The sequence below is a fragment of the Rhinoraja longicauda genome, chromosome 9 (assembly GCF_053455715.1).
Source record: "Rhinoraja longicauda isolate Sanriku21f chromosome 9, sRhiLon1.1, whole genome shotgun sequence".
Classification (NCBI taxonomy): domain Eukaryota; kingdom Metazoa; phylum Chordata; class Chondrichthyes; order Rajiformes; family Arhynchobatidae; genus Rhinoraja; species Rhinoraja longicauda.
In genome coordinates this window covers 24,121,613-24,138,820 of record NC_135961.1, presented here as the reverse complement: position 1 = coordinate 24,138,820, position 17,208 = coordinate 24,121,613, and the positions used below count along the sequence as shown (strand labels likewise).

The 17,208-nt window shown below is 37.2% G+C and overlaps 1 protein-coding gene across 5 annotated transcripts in view; it reads right to left on the bottom strand.

The window, feature by feature from the left end:
• eml4 (EMAP like 4) overlaps positions 1 to 17,208 on the bottom strand; it is a 161,442-nt gene that overhangs the window by 71,699 nt on the left and 72,535 nt on the right. For 4 of the 5 annotated variants that reach the window (XM_078404972.1, XM_078404973.1, XM_078404971.1 and 1 more), the window contains 4 exons: positions 12,616 to 12,745; positions 7,993 to 8,016; positions 6,424 to 6,576; positions 710 to 835 (listed from right to left, as the gene is read on the bottom strand). In XM_078404972.1, coding sequence (XP_078261098.1) covers positions 710 to 835; positions 6,424 to 6,576; positions 7,993 to 8,016; positions 12,616 to 12,745 — 433 coding nt within the window. The remainder of the gene's footprint in view (positions 1 to 709; positions 836 to 6,423; positions 6,577 to 7,992; positions 8,017 to 12,615; positions 12,746 to 17,208) is intronic. The other variant, XM_078404975.1, reaches the window with a different exon arrangement.

Genomic DNA, 17,208 nt, shown 5'->3' with positions numbered 1-17,208 from the left:
ATTCCATTCAACCACATCAGCCATTGCTGTCAATTTATGTAAAGAATTAGATGCACTAGAATGTTTGCGGAGTGAAAGAATAAAATCTTTCATCAGCAAAATATTGTTCCACTGCAGGACTTCATTTAAAATTTTCAATACCTGTTTCTGCCTGCAGCTATCATGTATTTAGTAATCTATTTTACATTTACGTTGAGTGAACAGTGTGAGTGCATTCTGAACTCCAAATTATAAGCCAAATGCAACGACAGTCAAGGTAGAACTGGTCTCACTGACAATTAAAAATGTAATTAAAGCAAACAATCAAAACTTGTTTAGGATAAAATATTTTCAGAAGAACATTTGACAAATTCTAAATCTCAACCCAGTGCCTGCGCTGGTGTAAGGTACAGACTCAATGTTCAGGTAAATTATAGCAAGAGTGAATATTGAAAAATGCCGTTTAGTTTAAAAATTACTACCACTACACTACAACACTACAAATTACCACAATTTAGAAGAACACAGGTAGAGTGAAGAGTAAAAGATGTTTTAAATGTATCTTTTTCCAATTGGTTTTTAAAAGGACAATGTCAATGTTTCTATTTCTGTAGACGCACTGGCTAATCTCAAATTTTCATACATCAAATTCTCCAAAACAAAGATATTGTATTTCTAATATTTTTTTGTTAAAAACATTTTTTTAAACCACACAAAATTTGGTGCTTACTTATCTGTACTTTTGTGTTTTAATAATTTCGACGTTGAATGTGCTCTCAACATTTTGTTACGACTCTCATCGGTACCTTCCAAGCCGACGTTCTGTGACCGTTCAATTGTTGAACTCCGCTTTACACTGAAAAAATTGATGTAAGTTTGTTACCACAGTACATGAAGGTAAATAGGTAAAATAGGTAAAGCAGCAGAGTGGAAGCAGTAGAAACAAGGTCCTCAAAGCTAGACAAATGAAAAGTTAGATTACTCTAGCATCTTAAGTTAATTGCCAAAAAAGAGCACAAGCCACAACAGTAATGCGCAACATGTATAAGATAGGAACTAAGATAGGAAATAGTTAATTATAAGTTTATGAATTGGATGATAACTAATTTGGCATCTAAAGTTAGATAATTTCAAACAAAATGAGCTACATGTTCAAATGATAAAAATAACTTGCTCAAGAGCTGAGACTGAGAATGGTTAAGATTATATTAATTCAGTATATGCAAGATCTTTGAAGACAACACTTTTGATACTGTGGTAAAAGCCAATGTTATACAACGTATATTAATATAACATTTAATATTAGTTTATTTACCACATATGGAGGGGAATCTGGAAAGAAAGAATAATTGCCAAAACTTTAAAGTCTGATGGAAAATATTGTTCTTTATAATGTTAGATAACACTTTTCCATCTGATGAACTGCTGTTAAAGGACAGTCAATGCTTAATTTGCAAGATGCTGAATTTGTGGTTATCATTCTCAATAAAGATTAAAAAAATGTTTTGGCTGTCAATAGAAGAGGTAGTCTCTTTGACTGTCACTGTGAGTTAATCAATCATAATGAAATGCATTTTCTGAACATTTTAGTCTGCAACTGAATAATTGAAATTACTTTTGATTGCCAAATTCTTCATTGTAACTTGAAGATAATTGACTTGATAGAACAAAAGTATGCTACATTAGCTGTAAGCATTGGCTGTAAGAAACAAGCTAATGATGTCCATTGTAAATATTGCAAACATTTGCTTAAAAACAAAATTAAGTAAAGGAAATGGATTTGTTTCCCTCCCCCCCTAACAATGAATTGTTCAATTCTTCCTTTAAAGACAAAACAACGTTGTCTGTCTATAGATTATGAAGCTTGCCTTTTAAAAAATCTGGTAAGATAGAACAGCCTTTGGAATTAGGATTTTACCATTTTACCAGTTTTGTAAGGGTGGCACAAACATTTCAAATGTGTTTTTTTGTGGTCCAAACTGGATTTTAATTCATGTTTTTCTTATGCAATAAAAGGTGGCGTTGGTCTAGTGGTTAATAAAAGGGCTGTAAGCTCAACTTATTCAATGGATTTGGATTTGATGCACTTCTGCCGTGACTTTACCCTCTACTTAACCCATTCTTATCGCATTACTTTGAAAATAACTGAATAGTCCAGTAATGGAAAATAAACCTTTCCCTTGTCCCAAGTAGTTCTGTTAAGGTCACAAAGACATTGTAAAAAGATAATCATGCAAGTCAAACACATCAAATATATTAAAGAAGCACGGTATGCAAAACCTGGCTTGTGTTTCACATTTATAAGCAAACAAAGAGTGACACACTGCCAGTTTGAAAAATGTAGTAACATGCAGTCTGCTTTTAAAAGCCCAGATAAGGTAAATCCAGATTTTCATGCACGCTTTATGCCAACAGGCCCTGAGTAGTATGTTAATAATCAACAAGAACTTAAAAACAGCCAATATGTTGGATCAAGTCTTAACAATTGTTTAACAGTCGATGGCCACATCTATTTTCATGGAAGCAGAAATAAGCTGGCAGAGCAAGGAGGTGCTCGAGAGAAGGGCTGGATGTGGCTATTTGACATACAGACAGCGAGTGGGATTACCAGAACTATAACTAAAATGCATGCAAGTGTTTTAAATATTTTACTTAATTCCAGAATTTTGATTTTTGTCATTTTTATATAACTTTTACTGAGTTTATTTAAAAAAATTAAATCTATTTGGTTAAAAAAAATCCCTTTTGTTAACAAGATGAATGGGACATTAAGGGCAGGGTCTAAGGACCGGATGACCAAGGCCGACCCTACTCTACCTCACAAGAAGCCGCTTAAATGTAGAGAGTCAATTTGTTCAGATTGCTCTGTCTGGGAAAGGAAGGCTTTCTGTGTACCAACCCCGGGTCGTGGGCCAGGTTCATCACATATTCATCCATTGCACAAAAATAAAGTGCAGATAGTCCAAAATAGATGGCTGAAAAATTTCCTGCATTGTATTTTAGTTTAGAGATAGTTTAGTTTAGAGATACAGCATGGAAACAGGCCCACTGAGTCCATGCTGACAATCTATCTCCCATACACTAGTTCTAGGTCCTACAAACTAGGGGCAATTTACGGAAGGCAAATAACCTACAAACCTGCACGTCTTTAGAAAGTGGGAGAAAAGCAGAGCATCCGGAGAAAACTCATGTGGTCACAGGGAGAAGGTTCAAACTCCACACAAGCAGCACATATGGTCAAGATCGAACCGGGGTCTCTGGCGCTAGAGAGGCAGCAGCTCTACTGCTGCACCACTTTGCAGCCCTTGTGCAAATGTGTAGAATAAAATCTATGCTCGGTTATTCTAATGCAAAGTCAACTTTCCTGCAGAGAAACACATTAAGCATTTGGAAATACAATTTCCAAGCTAAGTGTTTTTTATTTATGTCCATTATTTTGTTCAATTGTTAATTTGTTCTATTTTCCTACTGGCAAAATGGACCTAGTTTTTAAACAATTAATTTTAAACTTTTCAGATTCTGATTTTAAACTTAGAAACTGACATCTAAAATTGTAATCTAAAACTGCAGAGTGCACAATATCATTTGTCAAAATAGTATTGTTAGGACTTGATCCAGACCAATAGACTGGTCAGCTTTTAGTAATTTGGTACAGTAAAAATATTAAGAATGTAGGGTTGTAACGATAATCAGGAACAATTATGTTGTACCAAGATAACGATCCAATAATACCAGGCTAATAATTCTAATCAACCTAATGTACAGCAGTCCCTCCAACTAAATAAGAAAGCGCTTCTTTTTTGTACTAATAGACATTTCTATAAACAAATGCAAATAGCACACCATTTTTTCCTTACACTGAAGTACAAGGTCAAGCAGGTAAACGAGCCTGAGCAGACTCCAACGCCTCCACTGTAGGATTTCACAAGAACTATACACTATTTTTCCTTCTACTCTATCCTAAATCACCTCACCATAAATGTGGAACAGGAATTTGAGCCATGGTCAGAAGCATTCTGAGTGATCATGAATTAAAATATGCTTTAGAGTTGTGCAGCATGAAAACAGGCCATTAAGCCAATGCCAACCTAAGATCACCTCTCCATATTGATCTGATCTTCCAGCACTCGGTCCATTGCCTCCATGCCTGAGCAATTCAAGTGCTCGTCTAGACAGAATTTAAAAGCTGTCACTGCCTCTGCTTCCAGCACTCTCTCTGATGGTGAATTCCAGATATTCATTACTCTCTGGGTAAAAAACTGTAAATCTCTTAACCCTTATCCTAAATTTATGTCCTCAAGTTTTACCTACTTCTGGTATGGGGAAAGATTTCCTGCATTCTACCTGTCCTATATTCCTCATGGTTTTATATACGTCAATGGCATTCCTCATTAGCCTCCTCTGCTCCAAGGAAAGCCAACCAAGACTCCATTCTCCTCATAAATTAAAAATTCCATCCCTAGGGTGAGCAGTTTTAAATACTTGGGAGTCCGCATCACAGAGGATCTGACATGGACATCGCACATTGCCGCACTGGTGGGTAAGGCAAAGCAGCGCCTTTACCACCTTAGACAGCTGAGGAAATTCAGAGTGTCTCTGAATTCAGAGGATCCTTCATTGCTTCTAGTCTGGGGCTGTAGAGAGCATCCTGTCCGGCAACATTACAGTCTGGTTTGGGAACAGCTCTGCCCAGGACGGCCCTGCAGAGAGTAGTGCGTTCGGCAGAACGCACCATGGGACCATTTTTGCTCCCACCAGTCATCTGGTACCACACATGGCTAGAAAAAATAAAACTCAGCTAGAGCTGCAGCAAACTCTTGCCTTGGTTTCTACAGCAGCCTGGAATACATTTTATTTGGCCGTAGGGATTTATCCACTTCAAAACTTCTAAGACATCATGCATCTCCACTTTACTTATGGAGATTTATTCTAGAATTTCATTGAGTTCTCCAACCATTTCCTTTGCGAATACCATTAAAATGTATTCATTTAGCAACTCACATCTTCTTGCTCATGCACAGATTACCCTGTTGTCACTAATCGGCCCTTCTTTTCCTGGTTATCCCTTTGTCCTTAATATAAAACAACTTTGGATTTACTTTAATCCTGTCTGCCAGTGATATTTTGTAACCTTTCCTTGTCTGCCTCGTTTCTTATTTTAAGGGTCTCCCCATACTTTTTATACGCTTGACAGTCATCTCCTAGCTTTGGTTCTCTGTACCTGAAATATGCTTCCTTTTTTCTCTTTGTTCAACTCCTAGGATTCTTTGTCCTTGTTGCCCTTGGCTCTCAACCTTACAAGAACACAATAGCCCAGAATTCTTGTTATTTCTGCTGTGAATGCCTCCTACTATGCAGAGAGGATTGCATAAAAAGTTAGATCTACATTCTTTCAAATTTAGAAGGAGCTGTGAACATATTTAAGCATACAACTTCCTGAAAAGTATGACAGGGTTGATGTTGAGATACTTCCAACACTGAGATACTCTTGAATGACAGGACAGTTACTAGATAAGGGGCATCATTTAAAAATTGAAGTGTGTAGGAATTTATTCTCACACAGAGTAGTGAATCTCTGGAATTCTCTGGATGATTGTGCTGGCTGGATCACTGGTGTTTTTTAAAGCAAACGCAGTTAAACTTTTGAAGGAACAGGGGTATGTGGAACTGGCATAGAGAGAAGCTGTAGCCTGGAGAAGATGTGCAATGATCATACTGAAAGGCAGGGCTGGATGATCTGCCTTTGAGTTCTCCAAACATTTCCTTTGTAAGAGGCCAGATGGCCAACACCTCCCTCTGTTTTGCCTAGTATTGTAACATTAAATGGGTCTAATGGTGCCAAGGTGTCAACTTTATACACCTACCTTAACATAATTTACATTTCATGTCAAATAGAACCGATATGAAGTAGATCCACCAAGTAGTTTTGCTCTAGATTCAGAAACCCCGAATCTCTATTTAAAGAATTTGTGAGCTCAAACATCATCACATCAGAAATCAGGAAATGAGAAGCAAACCAAATTTAAACAACTTCAACATTATTTTCATCATTCTATAATCTACAACAAAGTTACTGAAAGCACAATTTCAAATCTTTTCTCTACAAGTTACTCTTCAGGTTACTTTTTTATAATTTTAGAGGAGAAAGAAAGACAAAACGCAAAATGTATTGCAGGGAAAAAAAAAATTGATACTCAGATACTCTGACCACATGTTCTAACCACAACTGTAACAGATGGCCGAGAAACAAATGCAGTAAGGGAGAAGACAACTAATGCACAAAAGGAATCTACTACAACGTTACACTACACTTAAGATTTTCCTCAAAAGTAACACGGGACCAAAAACATAATTTTAATTAAAGGCTGTTTAATTACTAATGGTGCTGGCAATTCTCATATCGTTACAACCCTATTGCATTTTTTATTACTGTATCCTGAAAACCTTTTGGCTGAAGCAGGGTTCTTGTTCTCTTGGGTGTGGCTTTGCGATTGGGGAGATTGAGAGGATTGACAAGTTTGTGCTTGATTTTGATGATTAGGCCGAGTCTCGCCATTTGTCTCTTTTTCCTCGTGTTTTTCATTTTTCTCCGGATTGCTGGAAAAATGCATCAAATAACAAAAGTACGAAGAAAAATCATATTGATTAGTTAGCAAAATCATACTCAATGCAAAATCTGCTTAAAATGTCTTAGCAGTTAGATTAAAACAGGATGGGGATAGACAAAATTAATATTTTATTTTATGTTTTATAAATGTCTTCTCATGATGTTTAACCAGAAATAAAGAAGATATACAAAAGAAACTTTTCACAAACATATAATCTGAATCCCTATATTGTTTTCAGCAGTAAATATTTAAAATTGCGCATTGTAATGTTTTGAATTATTACACGCAAACATACATGCACATATTTTTGGAGACGCATTACTATAAAAGCCATTACTGCATTAAAAGTGCTTTATATTTTTTGAGTTTTTGTTTTCCAACTAATGTTACATAAATGTTAAATCTTCAGCCTCATGCTGAGAAACTGTTGCTAATCAAGTGGCCAAGGAAGGATGTGAGAGTTCCAACAAAAACTGACTAAAAAAAACTTCAAAGCTTCAGCTGGTTTGGACACCATTTCAAACTGAAATATTGGCCAGTGGTCTGAGAAATCTGAGGGAAGGGGGAAACTGATCACACTCAAGGGAGGTATATTGTAGGCAAGGAAAAACAAAGCTGTGTCAAAATAGGAGCTTCTCAGCAAGAATTTAGAAAGTTTATGAACCTAAAATGAAAATAAAATCTGTTGTCAGAAGCCTAGAAAGTCAAATGTAAAAGTAATTGGAGATCCACATTTACAAAAACACCACAGCACAACTTTCGACTGTATTCTTGCTGTAGAAAATAAAACTGTTTAATTTGGCTTGTTAATAAAACACATTAAGAACAATGGTTTATTTTGTCTTTGTATAGTACATGTATTAATTGCTGACTATGTAGATACTCTTCAGTGAGCCTGAGCGCAGACTCCAATTAACATGAACAGTATCAAGAGATAACATGAAATAAAATGTACATTATCAAATACAAATTCTAGCTTTCAGTTTGGTTATAAGTTAAGTCATCGTTGGTTCGAAAAAGCAAATAACATGCATGGCATGCAGTCCAGACCACACATACATGGGCCGTTTTAACCATTTGGGTACAGAATTTTATTTTGTTAAATCTATTATTATTACTACAATGGTTTAATTTACTCGTGATAATTACCCACATTCATGTACTAATTTTCAAGTAATACCTATAATACAAGATATTATTTAGAACTTTACAATTTAAAACAACATTAAATTTGAAGATGATTCTTCAAATAATTTCGATTACCCAAATGGTTAAGTATATCCTTACGAAAATAAATTTAGTTTTAATTTTTATCCAGCATAGATTTACTACAAGGTAGCATTTGCATTGTTTCATAACTATGCTAGGTAATATTCTAAAATTTATAATACAAAAAACAACTTACCTTTTTTGCTCTTTCAGCCCATAACTGTGAATTTAAAGAGAAGTTATTTTATGGTTGTACATATATTTGCATCACCAAAAACTCAAGCAAATAAAGACTGAGGAAAATACCCATTGTTGGAACTTTTAAAAGGACAAAACTCTAAAGGTTTAAACTATTGAGAATCTTCACATGTGTATGAAAACCCACATGTACAATCACGATTAGGCAAACTCTACAGCTATACCAAATATAAAAGGATATTATATTTTTTCTTTGACAAAACATTTTCCAGTTTTTAACTCCCTTCATTCATTGGACACATTCAATGAAAGGAAACAAAAAGGTGAGGTGCAACAATGTGAGTATGCAGTATATGAAAAGATATCAAAATGCCTGAAATAAAAGTACTTTTAAGTGTGTACCCTCCCCCCATCCTTGTGCTTGTTCACGTGCCTATCTCAATATCTCAGAAATTGCTATCATACATGCTCCCACCACCTTCTCTGACAGCGTGTTTTGGGTACCTACCAATCTATGTAAAATCACGCCTTGTAAATCTCCATTAAAACCTTTCCTGGTCTCAATTTAAAGCTAAACCCACAAATACCTGATATTCCCACTTGGGAATGGGTCTCTGTTTATTTACCCTATTTGTGCCACTCATAATTCTATGTCAGATCGCACCTCAGCCTCCAAAGGTGTTGACAAGTTAGTCCAATCTTTCCCTATAACGAATATCCTCTAATCCAGGCAACATTGTGGTGAATTCTTTTATAACATCTCCAAAGCCTTCACATCCATTTTTGTAATGCAGTGATCAGAACTGGATACAATACTTCAGATGTGGCCTAATCAAAGTATTATACAGCTGCAACATGAATGACTGATTTTTCCCCTCAATACACTGACCGATCACAGCATGGTGTTACTTTCTTTACCAAATTATCCAGTGTTGTCACTTTAAGGGAGCAAGAAATTTGCATCCTTCTGTACATCAATGCTCCTAAGGGTTCTACAATTTACTGTATATTTTCCTCGAGCATTTGAGCTCCCAAAGGGCAACACCTCACACTAGTCCTGATTAAACAAGCATCTGCCATTTCTCCACCCATATTTCCAAGATCTACATCCTGTTATATCCTTTGACAGCCTTTCTCACTATCCACAACCCAGCCAATTTTAGCGTTGTCTGTGAACTTACTAATCAGCCCATCCACATTTTCATCCAAATCATTTACACAAAAAATATTAAAGGTTCTAGCACTGATCCTTGCAGAATGCCACTGGCCTCAGACCTCCAGTCATGATAATATCCCTCTGTCTTCTATGGCCAAGCCAATTTTACATCCAATCTACCAAATCACCATGGATCCCATGTGCCTTAAGGGCCTGTCCCACTTTGGCGATTTTAAGGTGACTACCGGCGACTAGGCTGTCGGTCGCCTTAAAATCGCCAAAGTGGGACAGGTCTGTCCCCAGGTTTGATAGGTTCTCTTAGATGCATTTAGAAGCACATAATATTAAAATAAGTAAAGTCATTTCAAAATACCATAAAATCCTTGTGTTTAACCAATTTATTTACCGTCAGGACATTTGACAGGTAGATTGGAGGCGACAGTTTGACGGTCAGGTAAGCGTGGGAATTTTCGCGATTTTTTGGCCTCAGCCATTACATTTAAAGTGGACTCCAAACCCAGATATGCAACCCAGAAACCAGATATGCGTCTCCCTTATATTTTCAAAGAATGTCCACACACGTTTCACAAAAATCCACTGATCCACATAAATTTTATTTTATTTTAATACAGCTATTAGTAAACTGGAAGTAAATCCAGTTTATTCCTTGTTGCAGTGAAGCTTGTTATACAAGGTGTTATAGTTCAAAACTCTCAAGTACTTACTGACTTGTCAGTGATTTCAGCGAAAATCAGGACGCCGGAGAAGCATTGACAGCGTGGAAATTTTTGCGATGTTTCAGAAGACGGTGTAATCTCGACCTAACTCGGCATTGTCGTGGTCATTGTCGTCGGGTAAAAGAAAATTTCGGCGATCTGCTACAACTTTGACAGTCGCCGGCAGTCGCCAAAAAAGTCGCCTAAGTGGGACAGGCCTTTTATTTTTCTGGGTCAGCCTACCATGAGGAACCTTATCGAATGCTTCACTAAAGTCCATGTCGACAATAAGTGGAAGATTAAGAGGGCAGATGACGTTTTACCCAATGAGTGGTGATAAGAGTTCTGGAACTCATTGCTTGAAAGCTTGTTGAGGCAGATACCAGGCCCTCTATCAAATGTCCTGAGGAATGCATACTTGCTTGTGCGATGAATTGCAAGAATACGGATCATCAAATGAAAGGAAGGATTAAGAGTGAAGCTCCTTTTAAGACTGGCATGGACACAGTAGATTAACTGGCCTCTTTCTATATCTTAATTGTTTTTATGATTGTATGAATAAACAAATTAAGGAGAGTTTAAACATATTAATCAGAAGAACTTGATTTAGATTAATTTTGGCCTTAATGATCCAGGCAAAGTTATGAACTGCCAGCATTTTGGTATACTTCTCTGGGAAAGGTAACCAATAATTGGCAAGAATCAACACACACTCAATAATGTTTTGAATTCAATGCATTTACATTAAACAAACTAAAATATATTTCAAGGTTTAATGGAGGCAAAAACAATATTGTGAACTTGACAGTGTAGTACTTATTGTCCAACAACTGAAGAAAGGTTTTGACTGAATGGAATCAGAATACAATTACTTTCAGCCTAAATAAATAGCTTAATGCTGGAGGGTAACCAAACCTTTGGGAATGTAAACATGAAGGACAATATGTGCACAGTAGAGTTAATACATTTAATTGACATTAAATCATAAAAACAAAATTCTTTTAGTTTCCACGCATCAGAAATGTCAGCAACTTTACAAAATTTTCAAGGATTCAACACCACTGCTTTAGGTCACAGTGAATCTCTCCAATTACCCTTTATTTGGGTATTTTACAAAAAGGTCAATCATGCCCCTTAAAAAAACATGGCCTTGAAGAAGATCACATCATAGTCAGATAGCATGAAAACAGGGGCTTTGGCCTAACTCGTCAATGCTAACTAACATGTCCCATCGAAACTAATCCTATTTGCCTATGTTTAGCCCATATCTCTCCAAGTCTTTCTTGTCCATGTACCTGGCCAAAGAATCTTCTTAATTTTGTTATTGTACCCACCTCAACTAACTCCTCAGCAGCTCATTCAATATACCCACAATCCTCGGAGTTAAAAAGTTGCCCCTCAGGTTCCTAATAAATCTTTCCCCTCTTACTAAAGTCTATGCCCTCTAGTTCTTGATTCCCCTTCTGAGGGAAAAAGGACTTTATTCACCCAGTTTATTCTCCTGATGGTTTTATATGCCTCTCTATGAATACTCTTCAGCTTCCTGTGCTCGACAGAAAACTCATAGCCTGCCCAACCTCTTCCTATAGCTCAAGCTTTCGAGTCCTGGCAATATCTTCTTAATTCTTCTCTGCACTCTTTTCAGCTTATTGACATCTTTCGTCTTGCAATGTCTCTTTCAGGGAACTATAAACATGTACTTCTACTTCCTGTCTCCACCTATATCCTTGCTTTGTCCCGCCCCCCTGACATCAGTCTGAAGAAGGGTCTCGACCTGAAACGTCACCCATTCCCTCTCTCCTAGATGCTGCCTGGCCTGCTGAGTTACTCCAGCATTTTGTGACACCTTCAACATGTACTTCTAGATCATTCTGTTTGATAACACTCACCCGGGCCTTACCGTTCACTGTGAAGATACGGACCTGCTTTGAGTACAGAAACTTCTACACCTCTGAAAAAAAGGCTTTCCTACCACGAAGCGAATTCTGTATCCAGATAGCTAGATCTTGGTGGATTCCATATGATCTAACATTCTGGAGCAGACGACCATACGGAACCTTATCAAAGGTTAATGAGTTGCCATTATTGTCTCTGGAGGTAAAGGTGGAGGGAGGCAGAACTGTTTAATTCCAGCCTGATCAGCTCCAGAAAATCATAGTAGCCACTTACTTTAATAGCTCTGAACGAAGCAAGGGAAGGTTTAGTAAATTAATTTGGTACAGTATCTCTCGTGTCTAGTGAACACTCGAGTTAGAAAAAATGTTAATCTTTTCTTTCAATATTTGCTATATTATTGTGCAAAAGATCAACGTTATTTTATAATGTAATTATGGGAACCATTAGGACTAATTTTAGTCAGGTTGCTGAGAAGTTCCTGTTGGGCAATATTGGTGAGCCAGTTTTAGAGTGTCAATTTGATATATATATCTTAATTGTAACTACGGTTATTCACAAGAATGAGGGGTAGTATTCTTTCATTCCAGTCGGCCAAAAGCAAATTTACCTTCAGTACAGGATATGGTTGCAATTGCTCTTTATATTTGGAACCAAGTCTGCAATTATATGGTTTACCCAACAGCATTTTCAGTAGTTACTCTGAATCCAAAGACAAGACTGATCAACAGTTTAAAACATATGTTGATTCGTCTAAAGAATGCAGATAAATGTGAAGGGATGGAACTTTTACAATTTTATGCCTCAAAAATGCTTTTTTTTTTCAATTTTCATTTCACCAAGAAAATATCTGTACCTTTTTGCAACAGAAGCGAGTGTCTCCTTCCTGGCAACAGATAGAGCCGAACTGTGCATTGGTTTTCTAGTCATTGAACTCCCATTGGTTATACATGACAGAGAATAGGCTTCACGTAAGACTGGCTGTCCTGAAATAAGACAAGGACATCATTTTACAACCTACAAAATCGAACTGTTAAGATTTCCTGTTAGATTTGTTATTAAAGGATTCTTGTGTTCATCTTGTATAAACTATTAGTGCACTTGGTTATTTACTTATATGTTACTTTCCTCCACTCACTGCACGTTTCTGGATAAAGTTCCCACTCTCATCAAGAGAAAGTGCTGTTGTTTCAGGTTCTTTCTCTGTTCTGAGTTGACAATTAGGATCATACACCCCTAACTGTCTCCTTCATTGGCAATAAATATTTTTTATTTATAATGCCTTTTAAGATTTCAAGATTTTGCAGGGTGTGTCACAACCAATCAAGTATTTTTTAAGTTATTCCCATAATGTAGGGAAAAACAGCAAATTACTTGAATGCAACGTCCCTAAACCAGAAACAAAAAAAGGCACCAGATAATCTGCTTCAGTGATGTTAGTTCAAATAAATGTTCTTCAAGATGAACAATTATCCTCCTCTACTTTGAATAGTTTCAGAAATATTTAAGGCTCTGTTGGCATTTTGGCAGTGGTTTAAAGTTTCAACTGAAACCTGTGATCAAGCAGCTTTAATTCATATTTTCTGTTGGATTAAGTTATTTGCTTCCATCTCTGGCTTGACCTACGCCACGAATCAAGGGGAAACTGTGGCCACTAAACCCAGCCTGAACCAAGTCATGAGGTTTTGTTTAAGAATGTGGCAATACTCCAACATCTATTTTCTGACTCCTAATAACTGCCTAAACTTGAACATATTTCAGTTTTTTCAAATTTTGTCTTTTTGCCAAAATATTCTTTGCACTACAGAACCATTTACAATCAAGGTAGCTTTTCACAGAATCAGGGTTAAATGGTGATGGAGTTACCTGAACCAAAGTGAGACAAAGGGAAAAGAAGCAGATGGAAGACGGGATAAAGAAAGGAAGGAGAATGGGAGACGTTGCGGATCATGATTCACAAAAGACAAGCATGTGGGCACAGCAGGTGATTTGAAGGGCCTATTTGTATTTGTACTTGTATTTGAAGAACTTGTATTTTTCGCCAAGGGAAAATAATACAAATGTATGATCTAGTAATGTATGGTGTGACCATATCTGGAGCTCAATGAATAGTGTTGGTATTTTTATTTAAGGACATTTTACCCAGGGTAAAATTTATGGTCCTTTACCCAGGGTAAGGGAATTTAAAAAAAGGTGAGGGGGCAAGATTTAATACAAATCTGCGGGACAACCTTTTCACTCAGAGGGTGGTGGGTATATGGAACAAGTTTGCCAGAGGAGAAAGTTAACGCAGATACTATAACAGCTTTTAAAAGACATCTGGACAAGTACATGGGTAGGAAAGGTTTAAAGGGATTCTGGCCAAATGCAGACAAAAATTTGACTGGCTTGGATGGGGCATCTTGGTCAGCATGTACGAGTCGGGAGAAAGGGTCCGTTACCATCCTGTATGACTTTATGACCCATGTTAATGCAATGGGCACAGCTCAGAGTAGTCTCGAATCTGGAATGGGTAGGCGGTCAGGTTGAGAAAGATTTGCTAGTCTGAGCTTGTGTCTGCTGAGTTTAAAGTGGGAGTTGATATGATTCAATCATACAAGGTCCTGAAGGGTCTTGCTTGGACTTGGTTGAGGTAGAATCTAGAACTAAGGGGTCATGGTTTATAAAAGAGTCCCCATTTAAAAAGAGTTGATATAAAATCTTTTGTTAAAATCAGACCTGCCATACTTATTAAATGGCCAAAAGTGGGAATGAATGCAATAATAACCTATTTATTTTAATTGCTCTTCAGGCTACAGTTAAAAGACTAAAATATTTAGTACACATAGGTTTCCACAAGAAGTCAACTTCTTTAGTTTAGTTTAGAGATACAATGTTGAAACAGGCCCTTCAATCCACCGAGTCCATGCTGACCGGCAATCACCTGTAGACCAGTTCTATCCTACATACCAAGGATAATTTACAGAAGCCAATTAACTGACAAACCTGCGTTTTTGGAATGTGGGAGGGAACCGGAGCACTGGAAAAAACCCAAGGCGGTCAAAGGTAGAATGCACAAACTCTATACAGACAGCACCCGTAGTCAGGATTGAACCTAGGTGTCTGGCCCTGTAAGGTAGCAACTCTACTGCTGTGCCACAGTACTGCCCATGTTCTTGGTATAGTGTGTGCTGAGAAGATATTGGCTCTACATTTGGCAAGCAATATTCACTTGTAGACACTTCAATATCTTCTTTTAAGTTGAGCATCATAGTGTTTAAAACGCTTTTCTAAAGGAAAAAAAAATCTCAGTATTTTTCTTCCCAATAGTAAATGTGTGTTAACTGTATCTTTGTGACATAACAATACTTCTGGGCTAGATTATGTAAGTGAATCTGATTGTGAGTCTGAGGGCAAAGCACTGACATCCTGTACTGAGGGCCAGATTTAGATCATATCTATCCCCTCAGCTGCAGTTACAAGTGGTGGGAATGAGACCTGGAGGATGTTTCAATCCACAAGGCCACAAAAAATGTGCAGCAGTGGGAACAGTGGACCAGATCAAATGTGACCCAGCCCATTACATTTCCATTCCAACACCTCAATCCCTTTTAATCTTATGCCTGTGCAGTCTCTACAATAAATTGAACATATTTTTTCTAGACTCATCAATCCTTCAATGTAAACAGTCATCACAACACCAAAATATAATTCTCCCTTAGCCCTTCCAGCAAACATACAAATACATCTTTTAAAAGCTTAAAATAGTCACAAATAATCTTCTTAACTCTAAGTCCACATGAAGGCTATATAGGCGAAAGGCCATGGATCAACTGAAAACGTTTCTTCCAAATGGTTATTCTCATCATTGAAGCCAACAAGCCCATCATGTCAATTAACATCACAAATCACCTGAACGTCAGGCAAACTAGGCATGTAACTTTAATTTTCATAAAAAGAAAGCAGCTGTATTCAAAGATCAATAAAATAAACTTTGGTAACTAGTGACTAGGACACCAGCCAAGTTGTCAAAGTTCAAAGAAATAAAAACACAAGTAAATTCTGTTCTGGATTCTTTCATCACTCTGACAACCATGAAAGAAAAGCAATTGCACTGGCTAAATGGAAATCTTTATAGTGCAACATAAATATTAAATTCAAATGTATAGATTGAAAGAAGATTAAGTAAACAGTTCAGAAAATGTTGTAAAAGTTCAAATAGAACCTTTGCACAAAATGTAGCTTAGAATGCTTGTAAAGTGCTTGAATAGCAAGGTTTAGGCTTTTAGTAATAGAAATTTAATTAAGAGGGAATAATGGTAAGTGGGCTAGCTCGGACATGACTCGGCCCATTTTGTGAATGATAAAAAAATAAGTTATGAGGGTTAAATCAAGGAGATAATAATCCAATAAACTCTTAACATAACCATGTAGCAATATAGAAAAGCTGTATTTGTTTTTTGTTTTTATTCTTGTAAACGGAGGCATTGAGAGCTCTTCAGACCAATTGATTCACTCCCTTTACCATGTGGGAAAGTCAAGATAATTACTGTGTTTTGGATAACCACTCATACAGCTAATGCCATATCATATCATATCATATATCTACAGCCGGAAACAGGCCTTTTCGGCCCTCCAAGTCCGTGCCGCCCAGTGATCCCCGTACATTAACACTATCCTACACCCACTAGGGACAATTTTTACATTTACCCAGCCAATTAACCTACATACCTGTACGTCTTTGGAGTGTGGGAGGAAACCGAAGATCTCGGAGAAAACCCACGCAGGTCACGGGGAGAACGTACAAACTCCTTACAGTGCAGCACCCGTAGTCAGGATCGAACCTGAGTCTCCGGCGCTGCATTCGCTGTAAAGCAGCAACTCTACCGCTGCGCTACCGTGTCAATTCTCTGTATAAAATAACGGTGTGACTTTTCCATATAAAATCCATAAGTGAATTTTTAATCCCTATTTCAAACCTTTTGGGAATAATTTGTGAATTCTGTAAGGGCAAATTTTCATTACCTGAACTGCCGTAATGCAGAGACACATGGTACCTGTGCTTAGTGCCAGTGCATACAAAAACAGAAATATAGTGCAAATGTATGAACAGCTGAACTGATGGTGTAAGGGAGAAGATGGTTTTAGATTGAGACCAGTTTTAGGGTAAGGAAGGTAGGTTGTATTTCAACAGTTCCGGGACAAATATCCTTGTGGAGACCTTTATTGGCTTTGTTTGAGGATGTCATTATTTGTAATACCGATAAGCCATACACAGTTTCACAACAGAGAGAGGCCAAACTGGGTGCAAAATTTAAGGGTTTTAAAAACAAGGCTGAAAAGCAGAGACATGAGCATAGAAAGGAACGGAAGCAAAGACTGGAATAAAAAAAGATAGCTCCTCTGTCCCTCTCTTCCCCTCCCCCTTCCCAGGTCTTACACTGTATTCCTGTCTCCAACTACATCCTTT